The 18,258-nt window shown below is 37.2% G+C and overlaps 1 protein-coding gene across 2 annotated transcripts; it reads right to left on the bottom strand.

Moving 5' to 3' along the window:
* Positions 1-3,163: 3,163 nt before the first annotated feature.
* Positions 3,164-18,024, bottom strand: LOC139120815 (uncharacterized). Of its 2 annotated transcripts, XM_070685383.1 has the most exons (10): positions 17,806-18,024; positions 16,314-16,472; positions 15,038-15,186; positions 14,731-14,831; positions 13,486-13,614; positions 9,357-9,586; positions 8,849-9,048; positions 7,498-7,636; positions 6,932-7,041; positions 3,164-6,031 (listed from the first exon to the last, which is right to left on the bottom strand). In XM_070685383.1, the coding sequence occupies exons 1-10, from the start codon at positions 17,827-17,829 to the stop codon at positions 5,683-5,685; spliced, it is 1,590 nt and encodes a 529-aa protein (XP_070541484.1). In that variant the 5' UTR covers positions 17,830-18,024; the 3' UTR covers positions 3,164-5,682. The 2 variants fall into 2 exon arrangements, with proteins under 2 accessions (XP_070541484.1, XP_070541485.1); XM_070685384.1 differs by lacking the exon at positions 6,932-7,041 and having other exon boundaries at positions 5,880-6,031; positions 17,806-17,989.
* Between the last annotated feature and the right edge of the window lie 234 nt (positions 18,025-18,258).

Genomic DNA, 18,258 nt, shown 5'->3' with positions numbered 1-18,258 from the left:
CAGGTTCAACCAATCACAAAGATTAGATTAGTTGACGTAGTTGCATTCTGACATGCAGCAAGATGGTAACTTCACTGTTCTGAACTGTCAAGTGTCTGTACTTGATCCTACAGATATAACCCAATTTACCCAACACATTGTCATTTCTTTTGAGTGAACATAAAAAAAGCATAATTGGCTTGCCTAGATTTGTGTGAGAGGGTGAGAAATAAAACATTTTCTTTTTTGATCCAACCACAGTTATGCCACTTTGTGAATGTGGTACACTTGCAATAGAACATTCAAAATTCCTTGGAAGATGAAGTTTTGCCAGGGCGTTTGACAATGTGGTTTGTCAAACAATGCAAAATACGGTGAAGTGCTTGTGATAATTCACTAATGGAATTGGTACATGATGTCCCTATATTGTCTATATTAAATGTGAAAGGCTGGGAATGGTAAAATTGCTTTAGTTTGCAGTGGTAATCTAAACCAACAATTCACAATTAAAGGTATACAGTCACCTGTAATCTAAATATGCCCATATATTATGGTTCCTTGGTATTCAAAATGCCCATGTGAGGGTGCTGTTTTTAAAAAGCGGTCACCCGCTTAAAATCTGTGATTGGTTAGATTTTCTCTTTCCATGGTAACTGTGGCAAAATTGGAACAGGTGACTGTTTACCTTTAAAATGCTGGTAAAGTGCACTGGCATCTTAAGCTGGTGGCAGGGCATGGGCTGATAAAGCTATGATTCAATACAAACTGCCTTTGTGAAAATTTCTAAACAGGACAGTTGGTGTAAACTGTGTTGTAGGACAGACATCATTGCCACGGTGTAAACTGTGTTGTAGGACCACTATGGGCAAAAAGGGCCCTAAATTGTTCAGTACAGCGGGGTACAGCGCCCCCGCCGGACAACGCTTTGGGCTGGTTACTAGTGACGACAGCGAACATTGTATCAATTTCATTTCAATAAAATATCGATCGAAATCTGCTCGCCTGTCGCTCGTATTTTCAGGTTACGCCATGAATTTTTCCATGACAGCCCGTATATATTGACTTATGTACCATAAAATCAACGTATCGGTTTTCTTCCAGTCAAATTGAATCGAAGACAATTTGTTTAGTTTTGGTGATACTTTTATGTCTCAGCATATTTTGGCGCTCTTTGGACAAGTTTGGCGCCATGCGATCCGCGGGTATGCAACACGACATTGTATCAATTCGCAAGAAAAGAATATCGATCGATAACGTTCACTACACGTTCACAGTGGGAGACTCTACACCAGTTCGCTTCCGTTTGTGTTATTTTTACCAATTTACTGCGATGTTCATGGTTCATATTCACCAAATTTTGTATAAAAGACAACAACCTGACAGGTATTTGATCTGTACAATTTAGGAGACACTTGCTGATTAATTTGCGTCAATTTCAGACCCTTGTTCTGCACATGTAAACGCCGTCAGATCGCCATATTGTTGACGGCAACAGTATATTTCAGTGATCAGAATAAATAGAATGGCAATAAAACAAATTTTACGAAGAAATTCAAAAATCTAAAACGATACGATTTTTGCTTATTAGTCAAAGGATCACCGTGCCAATTTTCATTATCATTGGTTCAGAATTGAAAAATTTGAACCGGCGAGAAGTTTGCAATGTGTTCGGTCGATCGGACGCGCATAAACGCCATTGTTTTCTATGGGAATCGAGATTATTCGGCACATCGTAAAATGAAAAATACATCTGAAAAAACCCGCCGGTTTAAATTTTCATTTCGCTGTTATTTCTCACAATATTTGAGATTAAGCACTCATGAAGGTTAACTAAACTCTATGGTTTTAGTTTTTAAATTTCCCTCTTATTTTTATGAAATGACGAGTTTACGATCGTTTGTGCTGTTGGCCGTGTTTTCGCCTATTTTTGCATAGAGTATTTTCGCTTCGGTATTTAAGAATTACTTCATGAAATTATTGCCGAAATATCATAATGGACAGAGGAACATATGAGGAAATGGAATCTGAATCTCTTTCCTGAATATTTAGCTGTGCGGCTAGGAAATTCGGCGAAGTTTTCAACATTACGCGGAAGCTTGATTTGGCTCTCTTTACGCTCATTCAGCGTATGTGCGGCAAAAAATTGTCACACTTTGAGTGTGAACAATATAGAGGCCATTTTGCCCACAGTGGGACAGACATCATTGCCACTGGCAAGATTTGCACCTGTGGTAGCTCCATGCTGCTACAGTGCAGTCAAGTCCCTTCTTTCCAGAACCTCCATGCATACATGCATTTCTCATTATATTACTGTGCCCTGTCCGTCGCATTTTAATTGGTCGAACCGAACCATGTGACTGACTACAAATACACAGTAATGGTTTGTTTACATGCCCATATGAATAATAATACTGACAACCTACAGTATCGTAAACATAGTAACTTTACAGCTAAAACGTAAATTGTGATTTATACAAAGATCATAATCAATCACAAAATAAAATGGAGCATTTGTGGGCCAGTTTAGACACTTTTTTCCAAAAAACTCTGGATTTGCAAAATTTTTACAGCACCCTTGACAGTCCTGTACTAATTTCAAACAACACTTATGTAATACAAGTTCTAGGGCTCCATTGTCCTTCATGTGGGAAATTTTCATAAATTTTGACGGTTTTCCTGGGTTCGTTGATAATATGATGGAAATAACAGATTCCGCCCTGACCATTAACGTTTATTTATGGGCACAAGCAAGCCAAATGGGCTCAGCAAGCTTTGACCGTAAATTTTAGCTTTTCTCTCACCCTAGTCCATAAATAAATGTTAATGGTCTGGGCGTCGCCCTTTATTTCTATAGTCAATATTGCTTGTTTTCCATGCTTGTGCTGTGTGAGGCTGCTTTTAAGTGGCAAGTTTTGATAGTAACTTTTGGCACCCTAAAAGGAATTAATATTCCGTTGTTGTCAGGGAATATTCAATACAGATTATCTGATATCTACATGTACCTCTTCTACACAATACAGCAAACTTGCTTTGAGGATGAACTCACGAATTTGACAATTGAATTTAGAAATACAGTATCGTTTACTTATCAGCTTATTGCTCCTAATACCAGTCCAATATATACACTTACAACGTATGAGGACCAATCCTTTCACACCAAAGACAAGCATTAATAACAAACTCATCAGAAATAAAATCAGCTTTTATTAAATATTTTGTATGCATGCAGATGCTATTGCAGAGTGTAAAAATACTGACACTTTGGTAAAAAATTGTGGACATGGAGTATACTATAAAGCTATCAAAATAATGAATTGTGATATATAAAACACAACTGTCACAATACGTGCTAAAGCTACATTAGAAAATGTAAATAATTCTTATCAACTGTAAGAAATGTTTTTGAATATGTATATATAAACATGTTTGTCGTTAATTCAGGCGATGTATAATGCTTGATACATTTCTGCATACTGAGGGACTCAGAACTTAAAGGCACTGTTCACAATCCCTTGAGTCGCCTTTGTTCTAGTCTGTAAGAGGATTACGGAGGTGTGATAGCCTTTTGTTTTCCATTGAAATTGTAAGCTTGTGGGTAAATTTTCTGATGAGACAATCTGGTGCCAACACATGCCTTTAAAGTGGTTTGTGTGTGTATGTATGTGTGTGAATTGATGAAAGATTAATGAACTAGCCCTTACACCTTGACAATGTAGAACCAGACAAAATGTTAAGTGACATGCACTTTAAAGTCCTTAAGTGTTATATTTTCATGTTTTAATTCAACTATACAACTAAGAGGGCAATATAATTATTGTAAAACACAGGCCTCATTGCAGCAATAGATTTGGGTTATTTTTGCAAAGCACTGTGAAGCAGAAATAAACCTCTGGAGTGAAAGAATGGACAGTATGTAAATTGCAACTCAGTTACAACATGTTTCATCAAGGAGTTGATCAAAGGTATCGTTAACAAATCTATTTGTATATGTGTAGTCTGGTTGTCATGATTATATATTTGAATCATTTATCACTTTGAAAACAATAATATATAGTAAATATGACAACAAACACATATCTTCTTTTTTCCCATCTATTCCTGGCAGTTATAAAGCTTCAATTTAGATCATAGATTTGGTTGATAAAGTTAAAAAAAATTACAATCTTAAAGTGATAATTATGTGTTGAGTTTTAAATGACAAGTGCATGAGATCTACACATAGTGAACATTCACTGAGAGTCTGTTAAATCAATGATACCATCCAAGTCAGCTGTTTCAATCAGTTCATTGTTTCTTCCATGGTGTTGATTGGCACTGAGGTTAGCTGGGATGGAATTTGATGTGTCATTGAGTAGTGTATCAATGGCGACCTCTACACTTCCATTGGACATTTCTAATGCTTGTTTAGCTTTATAATGACTGATATGTGGCAGTATGCTGAGTACAGTCTCTATTTCATTCTTGATATCATCGTCATCATCAACACTGTTTCTAGCTTTGGTTGCTCTAAGGTTACTTGAAAAGTGTTGTTTTCTTTCAGTGTTGCCTGACATCCTGGTACTGCTAGGGTATTTGATATCACTCTGTAGTGTTGATGCAAATGGATCAACAAGTTCCTCCTCAGATGACATGTCACTTTCATAAAAATCCAATCCAAACCCAGACTGAGTATTTGATGATCTTGGATTTCTTTCATTTTTACTACTTGAACATGATGCCACTGCTGTAGATGTTTTTATTGTTTTTGCAGTATCATTATTTTTGGCACATCTAGCAGATGACAGATATGTGTAGCATGAAGTATCTGTTTCATCAGAATCACTATCAAAAGATGGTAAAGGTGTGTAGGTATGGCGTCTCCTGCCAATATTTGTGTTCTTTTGACCTGAAGATCCACCAATACTCCTGGAACCTTTTGTCTGTGTTGTCTTTTGTCTGTGTTGCCTTTTGTCTGTCAGTTCTCTTCCATCCCACTCTGCTCTGTCATTTGTAGTCTTCCATTTGTCTCTGGATACAGCGGTGGAAGTTCCAGGTCTGGCATCTGCAGAACAGCTCATCTTAGACTCTCTGCTGTACAGTTTGTCTTTGTGAATAATGTCATTGCTGGCTGAGTTGACTTTCAAGTTTCCTGTAGGTGTTTGTCTCTGCCATGTTCTTGACAGTGTTGGACTACATCCAACACTTCTCACTGCATATCTGTCATCCTTGTCTTGCCCTAGTATGACTATGTCAGTGTTCTCTGACTTGAATGCATTACCAATTTCTGACAATTTAGGTGTTTCTTTGGACACTTTGCCGATATCTGATCCAAAGACACCACCAATACTTGATAATGATGGTCTTGATGATTTAGCAGTGGCTGTCTGTAACTCTTCATCACTGCTAGCATGATCTGATGACAGAATCTGTATGTCTCTTAGATTGGACTGCATGGAATTTGAAGTAGTTGCGGCTAAGCCTGCATTGTGGTATCTGTCTTTCACAGTAGCTGCATTTCTGTTGATATCGGGACCGAAACTCCCTCCAATGGTGGATATTTGCCCATATTTAGATTCTCTTCCTTTGTTCTGATCATGATGATGCCAACCTGATCTCACAGTCTCTGATGGCTTCTTATAACCATGAATGTGAGAAGACTGCATATCAGCATTGTGATCAGATACTGTGTTTCCACCAATGGCAACTATTCTTCCCCTTTGCCTTTCAGAAGAGTTGTACTTGTATCTTTCTGTTGTTGCTGCTCTTTCCTGACAGACTTTCCTCCATTTTTCTGACTTTGCATTTTGGAATACCAACAGCAACAAAGTCACCAGGGGTATCTTTACCAACCATCTCAGCGATGTCATCAATGCTGAAATCCTGCTTTCCAGCTTGTTTTGTTGATGTCTTCCTTTGCTTTTTACTGTTGTTCTCTGCAAATTCATTTTTTCTGTGTTTTGATTTCTTGGAGCAACATATTTGACATGAAGCTACCGGTGCTTGCTGACAGAATTCAGTGGATGTTGGAACTTGATCAGATAATGCCAGTGAATCAAAATCACCCGCATCCAACCTAAAGAAAAACAACAAGTTTAGTTAGTTAATTCAAAGAGAAATTTCATTTGCAAAAAAATTTGGATTGCTATAATTTCTGATAGAAGCAGCAATGAAGAACTACCAATGTGAAACATCCCTGTTACAAGAAATCAGCATGTTAATTTCAAAGGAAAATCCAAACCTTAATGGAATGCACACAAAACAGCAGCATACACTGTGTACACCGCACATTAGTGAGTGTGACTATGTAATATATACCAGTAGAGCATGAAAAAGGAAGGTGTCATGTAATACTGACCAAAGGCCATGCAATATAGAGAATGGAAAAGGGAAATGTCAAGTATGTAATATTGACCACAAATAAATGATTTGAAATATTTGTGTAAATATCTCCACTTAAGGTAGTATGCGCCTTGAAAGTGAAAGACTTAAACTTTTGCTCAAACTTTCCTTATAACGAATCTTTCAACCATCCTCTTTCAAAGTAAAGAATACAAATCAGGGGTCACTCTGCAAATTTTGCAACAACAGAAACAAATAACCCAGGATTTACAGATATTTAAAATTCAAAATGGCCGCCATCCCTGTGTTAACTCTGTGGAGAAAATAAAATTTTCGAATTTCGAAAAACTAAGCCAGTGAAAAGTTTTCTTACACTGAGAGCTTTACAATGAGCCCCAACAAGTGGTAGATCAGAAAAGAATTTTAAAAGTTTAAGAGTCCGAATATCTGTCCCCGAGGCGCGTTTTACCTTGATAGAGACATGCACTGAGGACAATTTCCATCTCATTCTTTCTACTCTTCAGAATATGATGTACCGGTATAGGTCAAAGCGGTCTACAACAGTGATAATTCCAAATGTGCATAATGTAAATATTGAACATGTATAAATCAAGCACTTAGTTGGTATACCCACCTCTGTTTTAATTCTAATGTGACTGAAGTCAAGAAATCAATTGTGCCCTCTATGTTAGGTGTTCGTATTACGTCAAAGTCGGCACTGCTTTCAAGTTCTGAGATCACATTCTGTAATTTCAAATGAAATCAAGTAACACTGTGTGCATTGGTAAATAATGCATTGCATGGCATTGTAAACATGCATAGTGTTATTTGGTAGTGAAATAGAATATCATTAAATATTTGCTATCTTGATTACCAAGAATTTATGAAACATCACAGCTTACAATAGACCCTCCTTTTTGGAGGGTCTGTGAGATGATCCTATGGCTCTTTTTGCAGAGGAAAAAGACAGTGTTCACAAATCCAAGTCAAAACTCTCTGACCTCAAATCTTTACTCTGTCTTATGGGCAAACTTTTTTGAGTTCACGAACAAAATCCAAATTATTTGGTTTTCATCATGGTGTTGAGTTACAAATGCAATCAAAAGGATATCATTTACTGAAGCCATGTTAATGGAAACACAGACACATTTGAGCCTCATGTTAGTGATTGTCTGTTTTTTCAGAAAGTGTTGTACTTACATTAACTTGATCAACTGATGGATTACCACATTTAGCAACGCCCTGACAATCATCACCACATTTTACTCTGTAAGACTCTGGCTTGGATTCTATGATGTATTGCAGAGTCACTGACACTCCCTGACTTGGATAAGTATTCCTAGGATGAAATATACAGCAAGAAAAATCATTGTTAGGGTAATGTTATCATCACTGTCTAGATTAGATCCTTCTTGTAGATTTTTTTATGAAAACAATATGGATCTTACATACAAACGCCTCTCATAAAAAGCTAGAAAATTAGCAAACTTCAACTACCAGCACCAAACTAATGCACAATAAATATGAGTCGCTGAGACGTTCTCCATACAAATACACCTTGTCTACATGCAATCACAATCAATGGGATTATCGATGGTAATTTGTTAATGTTATTATGTTGTAATATTATTACATTTTTTGAAAAGATTACCACTGGTGTATCATGCAACAACTTTCATTGAAAGCAGCATGTGGTATATGTGACATCTATGGCATATCAAATTAATTAATTTAGATATAAAGAAAGCTGGAATATAATAAGCAATCTGGAAAGTAGATCATATCATAAATTAAATTGGTATGTATGTGTCTACTGAATGTACTGTCCTTGCCGAATTGATATAGTTAATTCATCTACACATAATATTACATTAAGAAACAAAGAGCAATCAAATTAAGGCATATTTAGATGAGACTGAAGCAGCCTACATATCACAGTGATAGTGTTTTTCCTGAGGTTAGGACGATATGTAAATGGTTTGAGAACCTTGGTACTATTTCTGTTATCCTCAAATATTATTGAGTTAACCTTTTGAGTGCTGTAATTTTTCCTGACAAAATTTTTGGTCTAACATTTTACTGATTTTATTATTTTTTATGTCATATTTTCATAATTTTGGACAAAATAAACATCACATTCTATGGGCTACAGATTTTTATCAAAATTTTAGCAAAAATTAAGAAAACGTTGACTGTTGGACATATGATATTGACGACAAAATTTGACTTTGGCGCTTCAAGGGTTAATGCAATAATCATGATTGTTTCTTCCTTCAAAAGTGAACCTTAAAAGTACAATCAAAGCCCTGACTGTGTAACATTTGTCTGATCAGTAAGTGGCAATAACTATTCAGTATTTCTACACAGATAAAAAGATCTGTACAATATTCTTATGTGAAGTCAACACTGCAAAGGCTGCATGATGAAATAGCTGTCTCAATGTGAACAATACTGTGACATGTTTCTAGAAATGATTTCAATGTGATACAACAATAAACAAAGTATGACAAGAAGTGAACAGTGTAGATCAGTTTAGGAATAATCAACATACTTCCATTCCAGCATCTGCTGTTTTTGTCTGAAGTATCTACCATCTTTAAGACTCCATGCTAAATCATCAGCTCGCTTTCTTTCAACCAATACTGGCAGGATTCTTTCCTCTCCGTGACATCTCCACATCCAACAGTAATCTCCACAACTAAGATGTCTTGTCTTGTGTCGTACACCAATCTCAGTCAATGACTGACTAAGCTAGAAACAGTGCCAAATACATGATGCATCAAAACAATAGATGGTTGGGTTGGGCTTTACAAAAACACAAGAGTTTGAATCGTTTTAGCTATAGACATCGAAGTGTTGGTCTGTACAGCAACAGACAATGTTTCTGTACATAGATAGATGATCAGTCTATGTGTTGTTCTGCATATCTGAAGACATTCAGTCATTGTTTTGTCATGTATGATGTATGGTAATAAAATAAACATGTACAGAAACTACTGAAAAGATGTCTATTGATATGAGTGTTCCATATATAAGAGCAACATTAACATAGAATTTACCTCTCCAAGTTTGCAGCGATCACCTCCCTGTTCATGGATGTCAATTAAAAGTAAGACACCATCAGAACCATCATCATTAGAATACAAAGCATCACTTGACAGCTTTGCTGCTGTTGTTTGGTTTGGAGACCTAGACTGACTGTAAGATGAATTCAGTGATGTTCCAGGCTTGCTTTCAACATCGTCTATGAGTTCTGGAAGTCGTGCCTTGTCTGATACTGGAGTTGTGCCTTGGAATGAACACAGAGATTTTATTATCATTATGTTGAAGAGTGTCTTTTTGTGAACCACAAAGATAATTCAAACTTATTGGTGCTTTCTTGACAAGACACATCACTGATAATTCTTAATATTGTCATTTCTCAAATCACACTGCATCAGTGGTAAAATTTTGCTGCTATTTAGGATTCATATGTTGTGTAACAAATTCTAAAAGACATGTACCATACTATTATGCAAGTCATATGCTAATCTGACCATTTTTTTAGTCTCATGAAAAGTTGATAGTATAAGGTTATTCACAAAATACCAGGATGTATGTCAGAGTACATCGTGCAGCGGAGGTATTGTCAGAGACACGTAACGTCGAGGACAATAGCGTAGCATACGATGTATGAATCCCGGTATTTTGTGAAGACTGGAAACGCATTTTGCGCATCCGCTAAGCACACAGAACGAAATTTCAACCCACGCTGCACAGTGCACGTGGTAGAAATTTTACGTCAGCAGCATAATTTCACTCAAATTCACTATGATTTACCTTGTGAAGTACTGAATGTTAAGAAGTATATAATTTTGTAAAAAATGTAAAATATTCTCTTCTTTTTCCTCGTGTTGACGTAAAGGTGTTTTGAGGTCAAAGGTCAAACAGCGTCCAATAACACCTAAAGTTATTGTAATCCGCGTCAAAGTTATTGGACTCCGCATCCCCTGATACCGAAACTTACTGTACGACGAAACTCCATAGGTTAGAGACGTAGGTGTATAATAATAATGAAATGTTGGTTGGGAAATGAACAGTTGCAATACAAACAAAATTAAAACAGTTAAAAAATCTACCAGCATGTTTAGTTTTATTTTGCATACCTACATGTATTTGTCTTATCAACAACATTACAAGCTGCATGCCAATCTACCAGTGTGTGTGAATGTAAAAAGAAATATGAGTATAAAATTGCAATGGTTTTGTTCTGTCTGTCAGTACACATTTAATGTTACATCAATCTCTTGAAAAATGTGCAATACTTCATGTCCCATGACTTCCTCATATAAAAAGCCATTCTTGAATTTTGTTGGACATTATAAAAATATTAAACATAATGAATTTGCCAGCAAAGAAAAACCCATGTGTTTCAACTGATCATCCTTTCATTTACACTTGATGTACAATTATCTTTTGAGATTACACTCAATATGCACATTTACGTGAAATGTTCGACTTTACAGCATGTGAGAATTAGACATTTTGGATATCGCATATGTGTTGTAGTTCAGTGCAAACAAAACCAGTTTGGTCATAGGTCCAAGCTTTTTGTAGGTACTGGGAGTATGAGTTTGTAGCTTGGTCTGCATGTGACTACTTTGACAGAAACCTACCAAACACTGCCATTTTGAAGGATACAGTGGATATTTATTTGACAAACCCATGATAATAGTGGCATGTATGGACGAGATTACAGTGTATGTGAGATTAATTAGCTAGAGCTCTCGTCATAGCAACACAGAATGCACACAATCACATTGTGACAATATAATGCAAAGTGATTTGAAGTGGGTGAGTACTGTTTGATTTTTAGCAATGTGTACATTCCCAAGTTGTATGTGACTTGGATCAAAAACTTTTTAGAAATGTTGTGGATTGCATTTCCTAGAAAAATTATCCTGAGAGAATACATACGTTGACACCAACTACTGCTGTCTAATTGATTTCTAGATAATCAGTGCATCTCAGCCATCAGTCATTACTTTCAGACAAGTGCAGAACCATGTGTGACAAAACATAAAACAAGACATTCTGGTACTGTAAAACTTAATAATAGGTCATTTTCATCAACTTCTGGATTTCGAATTTTACAAATCCATGTTTGTGAAGTCACAAAACTGGTGTAGTATGACAATACTTGATCATTAAAACTTTGAAAAGATCTCTTTGCTTAAAAAATCTACAAGTTTTCTAAATTCAGGCTGTTCATGGCAGAATATTTATCTGAAATAAAAAGAAATTTGGATAGCCTTGGATTCAATTTTTAACATCCTGATCAAATATTTTGCAAACACTCTGAAATGTGTATTTCTGCAAATTGCATCCAAAATACTGTAGTTACAGCAGTAAAACCTATGAACAGAGTGTAAATAGACTAAGCCATCAATAGACATTTTACTTTGTCTCTACATTGGATTTGCAATGGCTTTGAACATTGGCTATGAGTAGGCAGTCTTCCATAATTGCAGCATAATTACAACAAGCAGAAGAACGTGTCAGCTTTGGTCTTCAAGTGACCGTGTTTGCAATAAACAAATGAAAGTATCATATCCAAAACGAAGCATGCACAGTTATTAAAGTGAGAGCAGTACTTTTCCTATTCTCCATGGAAGATTTGTCTTTCCATATTCATTGCTTTGATTTGGTTTGTATGTGATGTACTATTGCAAGTGAACTTTACAGCATGTTGATGTCTCAGGTCAGAAAATTCCAACAACTTACAGAGATAATTCTAGGATGCGCCATTGCGCAATTAACGCAATAAAATCTCAAATGGCCCTCATTTCACCATTTGATGCGCCACTAAGGGCGCAACATTATATGAATGGGTCGATCACGCAGAGTTCACGTAGTTCATACATTCGCATATATGGTGGTACATAGAGATTTAGAGATGGGTCACACTATGACTGAGGTAATGACCTTCGAGGAGCTACGCGAATGTATGAACTTCGTGAACTCTGCGTGATTGACCCATTCATATAATGTTGCGCCCTTAGTGGCGCGTCAAATGTAGAAATGAGGGCCATTCGAGATGTTATTGCGCAATGGCGCGTCCTAGAATTGACTTTGCAATTAGTGCGATAGTACGCTATCAAGTCTACGGTTCTGCAATGTCTATATAGCGTGTGAGGGGAGTGTGATCTGGGGAACGCAAACAAGCTTATCTGCATATGAATTTAGGACACGCCCGCTATCAGTAATGACTGCTGACGTCATTGTTTTCCCACTGAAGCCATTAGCTGTGGCGATGTGTCGACACGCAAGGCTCCAAAAGTTGGTAGTTTTCCGCGATTTATTTTATTTTCCTGGGACTTTTTCTCTGAACAACTGTCATTCCCGGCCGACATCATCACTTGGTAACAAAGTATGCCCGTGTTGAGGCTCGTGCACGTCTAATTATCAAATGCTGTAGCGTAGAAGTATCAAAACATGTTTTTTGCGTTTTTCTCGAATTCAATGTGTGAATGAAGTACCCTTCTTTGGCACCTCGTCAATTTGCGCTCACAAACACTAGCTGCTTGAAATTCACACCGTCCATTGGAAACATAATGAACTCAAAATCCGTATGGGATTTCCTTATATGCCTTTGTTATTTTTTAATGCGCTCTTAAAGGTGTTGGACGAAGGTGCTTTTCAAGGAATTTTAATTATCACGCCATATAATTTGAATGGAGCCTTCGAGAAAAAATCGCAGACACGGTTTTGAAGGATATTGTCAAGGCTTGTCAATGAAGAAATTCAAACCGGAAATCTTGCAGCGTGTTCGCATAAGGCCGGGAAAACCGGTTTTTAGAAGGGTCAGCAAAACGTTTGTCACGTGACTCTTATGCAAATAATGACCGTGTACTGTGCTTGGTCGGATAGCTCTATATCAGGGCTTTTAGAAAATGTATACTTTATTGGGGTTTGGGACATGTTCAATTGAGAAAAAAATAAAAATCTGAAAGTGTCTAAAAGGTATTTATCATCCTTAAGGAATATGATAAAACCTTCATGACCCTGATACAGACTTTGCAGACCTCAGTCGTATGGCATACGGGCCGACACACATTCAGGCCCTTCCGCCATACAACCTTTGTCCACAAAACCTGTATCATGGCCATAAACATCACTGCTTGTACACTGAACTCTGTTCAATTTTACCTCTAAGTTGATGTGCCACTTCAAATCCATCATCCAGTAATTCATAGACAGGTTTCTTGTTCTTAGATCTTTTCTTGATGTAACCTCTGGATATCAAGACTGTGAGTCTCCACCAGGCGATACAAAACACTGACAAACAAACAAACATAAAACATCAACATCTCAATGCATGAATATGCTCACAATGACTGAACACAACACACTGTAGCTTGTAAAATACAAAGTACAAAAAGTCACTTCAAAACAATGAGTATCTGTTCACATGAAAACTTTGACAATTTATAGTAAAGGGGCAAAATTGCCATCTTTTCAAATAATTTCGGTAATTTTTTTGTTATTAGAAAATATTTGTTGTTCTGCTTACTGAAACATGTTGGATGAACAATCATCAGAGCTATACTACCACTTGTAGATATACACAGCATGTATATATTCTGACGACACAATTTTTGATATAAACCACAAATTATATCATCACAGCATTTATTTATATCACAAGCAGGGAGCATGTAAAGATCTGACAACTGACAGTTTAGCATGTTTCAGTGAGCAGAACAACCTGAATAGTGGAATGCTCACATGAAACAAACCAAAATAATTTGAAAAGATAGCAAATTTATCCCTGCAATAGAAAATTTTGTGCTCGTGATGTAGAATTTCAATAGAGTAGAACTGTTTACGATCTTTTGTACCTTCATTGTACCATATGTTAATGCAGTAAACTGTCATCAATTTTTATCTTGATAAACAGGTTCTTCATGCTTTCTTCAAATTTTCTATTGAACAATGAATTTGACAGTTTTTATACAGAATTCAGCTTCTTGATTCTTGTAAAAGTTGTTGATCAGACAAGTAATGGAAAATCTTTCATGACTATGTAAACATTTTAACTCCTAGCTGGCAAAGAGATTGCAACAGAGACTCTGTATAATCATGGCATTTACAGTTGTAAATTTTGAAAAGAAATGAACATTAATTTTTCACTCTAATAAATATACAATGCAAGATCCGAGGTACATGAATATTCCACATTGATTAAGGGTCATTAGCATAGAATTTTGATACCCGAAACAATGCTCATTAATGTAATCTGCATATTTGAATATCATTATACCTCGCATCTTGCACTAATAGCTAATAAAGCTTGCATACATGTATGCAAATCATACTATTAATTTACAATGCCATGGGAGTCATATCCATGACTTATAATTTTCCAATATTTGATGTAAGAGATGTTCTTACCAGGTTCATCCCTATTATTGTTATTGATGAAATATTCTTCACAAATTGGTGCAGCAAACTCTCTCAATACATCCTCAGGAACCAACACATTTTCTTTTCCCCTGCAACAGATTAATGCAAGCATTACATCATTGCACAGATAATGATAATACATCTGCTTCTCCTATAATGTAGAAAGATGCCACTGCGACTTTTCTTGCAGAAATCAAAGTCGACATTCTCAAGTCTAGTCACCCAGACTGATACCAAAATATATCTCTACAAAGCGGTGTTAAAAAAAAGCACTTGAGGTAATATAGCAGCTTACGTTTGTCTTTGAAGATCTTCACAAGCATTTAACATAGCAACCATCAAGGCAGCAGCTGAACTGATATATCTGCCATTACGAGGTGCATCCGCACTTATTGATTCATTATCATCTATTTCCTTGAGCTTCCTACATATCACACCTCCAACCTTTTGATGTAAGAAAAAAGTCAATGACACTGTGATCCATTGAGCAGGAATTAAGACATGCAGGTGTGACTGTGACTTCAATAAATATGCATTTCTGGTGTTTTTGGTCCCTTTTTTGCTCAACCAGCATGAAACTCAACAGATAGACAAGGTATTAGATTTACTCATTATAGAAGGTTGAGTTCTGGAATGAACAGGAGAAATGTTTTTATGCTAAATTTAGGCCCTGGGTGGACATCGACCCCACACTTTCCCCCTTTCTGAATAATCACCCAGGATGTAGAGATTTATGGAAAAATCAGGTACCATGATTCAGTTATTTACCATCAAAATAAACAATTAGATACAAATATTGAACAATGTCCGAGTTCAGTCATTCACTTCAAGTACTCAAGTACCAGTGCACTAACGGTTATCTCTAACAGCTTGAATGGTGGTAATGTGTATGCAGGATTCCCTTAGGTAGCAATGTGTATGCAGAATTGGCTTGGTGGTAATGTGTATGCAGGATTGGCTTGGTGGTAATGTGTATGCAGGATTCCCTTAGCTAGCAATATGTATGCAGAATTGGCTTGGTGGTAATGTGTATGCAGAATTGGCTTGGTGGTAATGTGTATGCAGGATTGGCTTGGTGGATTGGCTTGGTGGTAATGTGTATGCAGGATTGGCTTGGTGGTAATGTGTACGCAGGATTGGCTTGGTGGTAATGTGTATGCAGGATTGGCTTGGTGGATTGGCTTGGTGGTAATGTGTATGCAGGATTGGCTTGGTGGTAATGTGTATGCAGGATTGGCTTGGTGGTAATGTTACGCAGGATTGGCTTGGTGGTAATGTGTATGCAGGATTGGCTTGGTGGATTGGCTTGGTAGTAATGTGTAGGCAGGATTGGCTTGGTGCAACAGCAAAACATCTCATAGTCAGACAATAGAACTAACATAATGTTAAAAAGGAAGAGATCCCACTAACCAGGAATTGCTGTCTTGAACTAATTCAGTCATTGCTGTCAATTATACTGCACCCACAATTCACTTATTAAATGACTTTTATTCTTGAAATCTTTATATTCAACAAGAAAGAAGATCAGAAATACAGTATTACATGTAATAACATGGAGATGCCACACTTACTCCTTCAAGTTTCTGTGCCTGTTTCACTGATCTTATTGGCACATCTGCCAATGACAGGGAAACTATTGCTTTAGATGTCCATTCTGCTGCTTGCTTTAGAAAATGATGCCTTCTTTGATCACGTTCATGACGTATTAAACCTCGCACATACTTGTATCTCTACAGTGCAAACAATTTGGGGAAAAGTTGGTCACTTTAGTAGGAAGTACAGTACAATGATGGAATCATTCAAACTTTCGTTCAAACATGGAGGTAGAAAACAGAAAAGATGAGTTTTATTCACTGATGACGAAAAAGTACCCAATCAAATGTATTCATTAAACGTACAACATTAGTGTATATATACGATGAAAATATACATTTTTGTGGTTTATAATGCATCATGAACTGATGCGCGGGAATGGACGGGGAGAGGGTGCACTGCGAGCCACAGGCGCTTAGGGTGTTCAGTTTACACACAGTCCCTCCATTATAGCAAGAAACAATTATGGATTCAATCAATGTAGTTCACAGCAACGTAAAAAGTCTGTATTTTATACCGGTCCTACTAAAAACTGCCCGGCACTGCCCGGCACTGCCCGGCACAAAATAAGCGCGTCAGTTATCACAAGAAGTCGATATCTACATATCACAGACCACTAACTCTTATTAAAAACCTAAAAAAAACGATAGTTCAAGCCCCCAAAACGTCTGAGGAAGAGACCACACACTGGTTTCGAAACGTAGCGTCAAAGGATCACACTGCACACTAGTTCACTGTCATTCGACAGCCAGATTACCGCTACGTCTCGCCATGGCTTATCTGCACCAATAGCCATACACACAAAATCAAACATAAACACAGAGAACAAAAAAATAGTATACGCGATGTGTGGAGCCGCTTTCCCTTTATTACATTACGGGAGGAAAACATGTAAAAAGATCTGATCTCAAACTAATTTTGCCGCCCGAGCCTTGGGCACCACAGGCTGCTACCCCTTCTCTAGTCTCAGTAAATAGTATGATCCTGTAAACAAGATGGCTGAGGGCCGGTCCAGCGTACATGCAATTAGGTTACGAACGCCGTAACTATAGACCAGTAAATCGACGTTTTGGGGGCTTGAACTATCGTTTTTTAGGTTTTTAATAAGAGTTAGTGGTCTGTGGTATGTAGATATCGACTTCTTGTGATAACTGACGCGCTTATTTCGTGCCGGGCAGTGCCCTGTGTGTCGCCGGGCAGTGCCGGGCATTGCCGGGCAGTTTTTAGTAGGACCCGTATAATACCACTTTGAACACTCCGAACCTTTCGAGTTAAAAATACGAAGTGTCACTTCCTGTTCATATTCGATTTGTTTCTGTTCGCCTGAACTTCACGAGGGTATATTGCAAGCACATGTGAAGAATATAACCACCGAAGTAGCTGCCTCCACTGTGAGTGTGATTGCGTGTACAAACATAAACAAGTAAGTCATGTGTTCGACTCAAGTCAAGATACAGATCGAGGGCTCACCAGATCGGGATAGGATCTCCTCATCTCCGATGCGAAATCTCAATCACTGCCTGGATTCAAATGAACATTACAGTAAACATGTCAACAATCTTTACTATAGTGGAGGTGCGCGTACTAGTGATGGGGTGGCACCTAAGGACCGTCACCAAAGCGCTGTTTCAGATGATAAAACACTCAATTCAACTGTCCCGCTAGCCGCTAGAGATGTGTGAGTAAAGTGCCGACGAACAAACAACTATAAATCAGACCATTCCACTTTGATCGATACACCAAACAAATGGCCGTAGTATGCATATGCAGCGTTTTTCAAATTATTCTGCCGATGAAAACAGTGACAGTCTTCAACAATGGAAAAAAAATTAAAACAAAATCACGGAAAGTATTTTTTAATTTTCTATTCATTCTGCTCACCCGAAAACAATTAAGGTAATTTCAACATTGAAAATTGGCTCA

This window comes from Ptychodera flava, chromosome 20 (genome assembly GCF_041260155.1).
Source record: "Ptychodera flava strain L36383 chromosome 20, AS_Pfla_20210202, whole genome shotgun sequence".
In the NCBI taxonomy this organism is placed as follows: Eukaryota; Metazoa; Hemichordata; class Enteropneusta; family Ptychoderidae; genus Ptychodera; species Ptychodera flava.
Note: the sequence above shows the minus strand (reverse complement) of the source record. Positions and strands in the feature narration are given on the sequence as shown.

What these genes read in the sequence shown, in the direction of transcription:
- LOC139120815 (XM_070685383.1), bottom strand. Translation starts at nt 17,829, where the DNA reads ATGAGGAGATCCTATCCCGATCTG. An exon ending in GAAGATCTTCAAAGACAAAC is followed by an intron (nt 14,832 to 15,037) that starts GTAAGCTGCTAT and finishes AATCTGTTGCAG; the next exon opens with GGGAAAAGAAAATGTGTTGG. An exon ending in ATCGCTGCAAACTTGGAGAG is followed by an intron (nt 9,049 to 9,356) that starts GTAAATTCTATG and finishes CACTGTTTCTAG; the next exon opens with CTTAGTCAGTCATTGACTGA.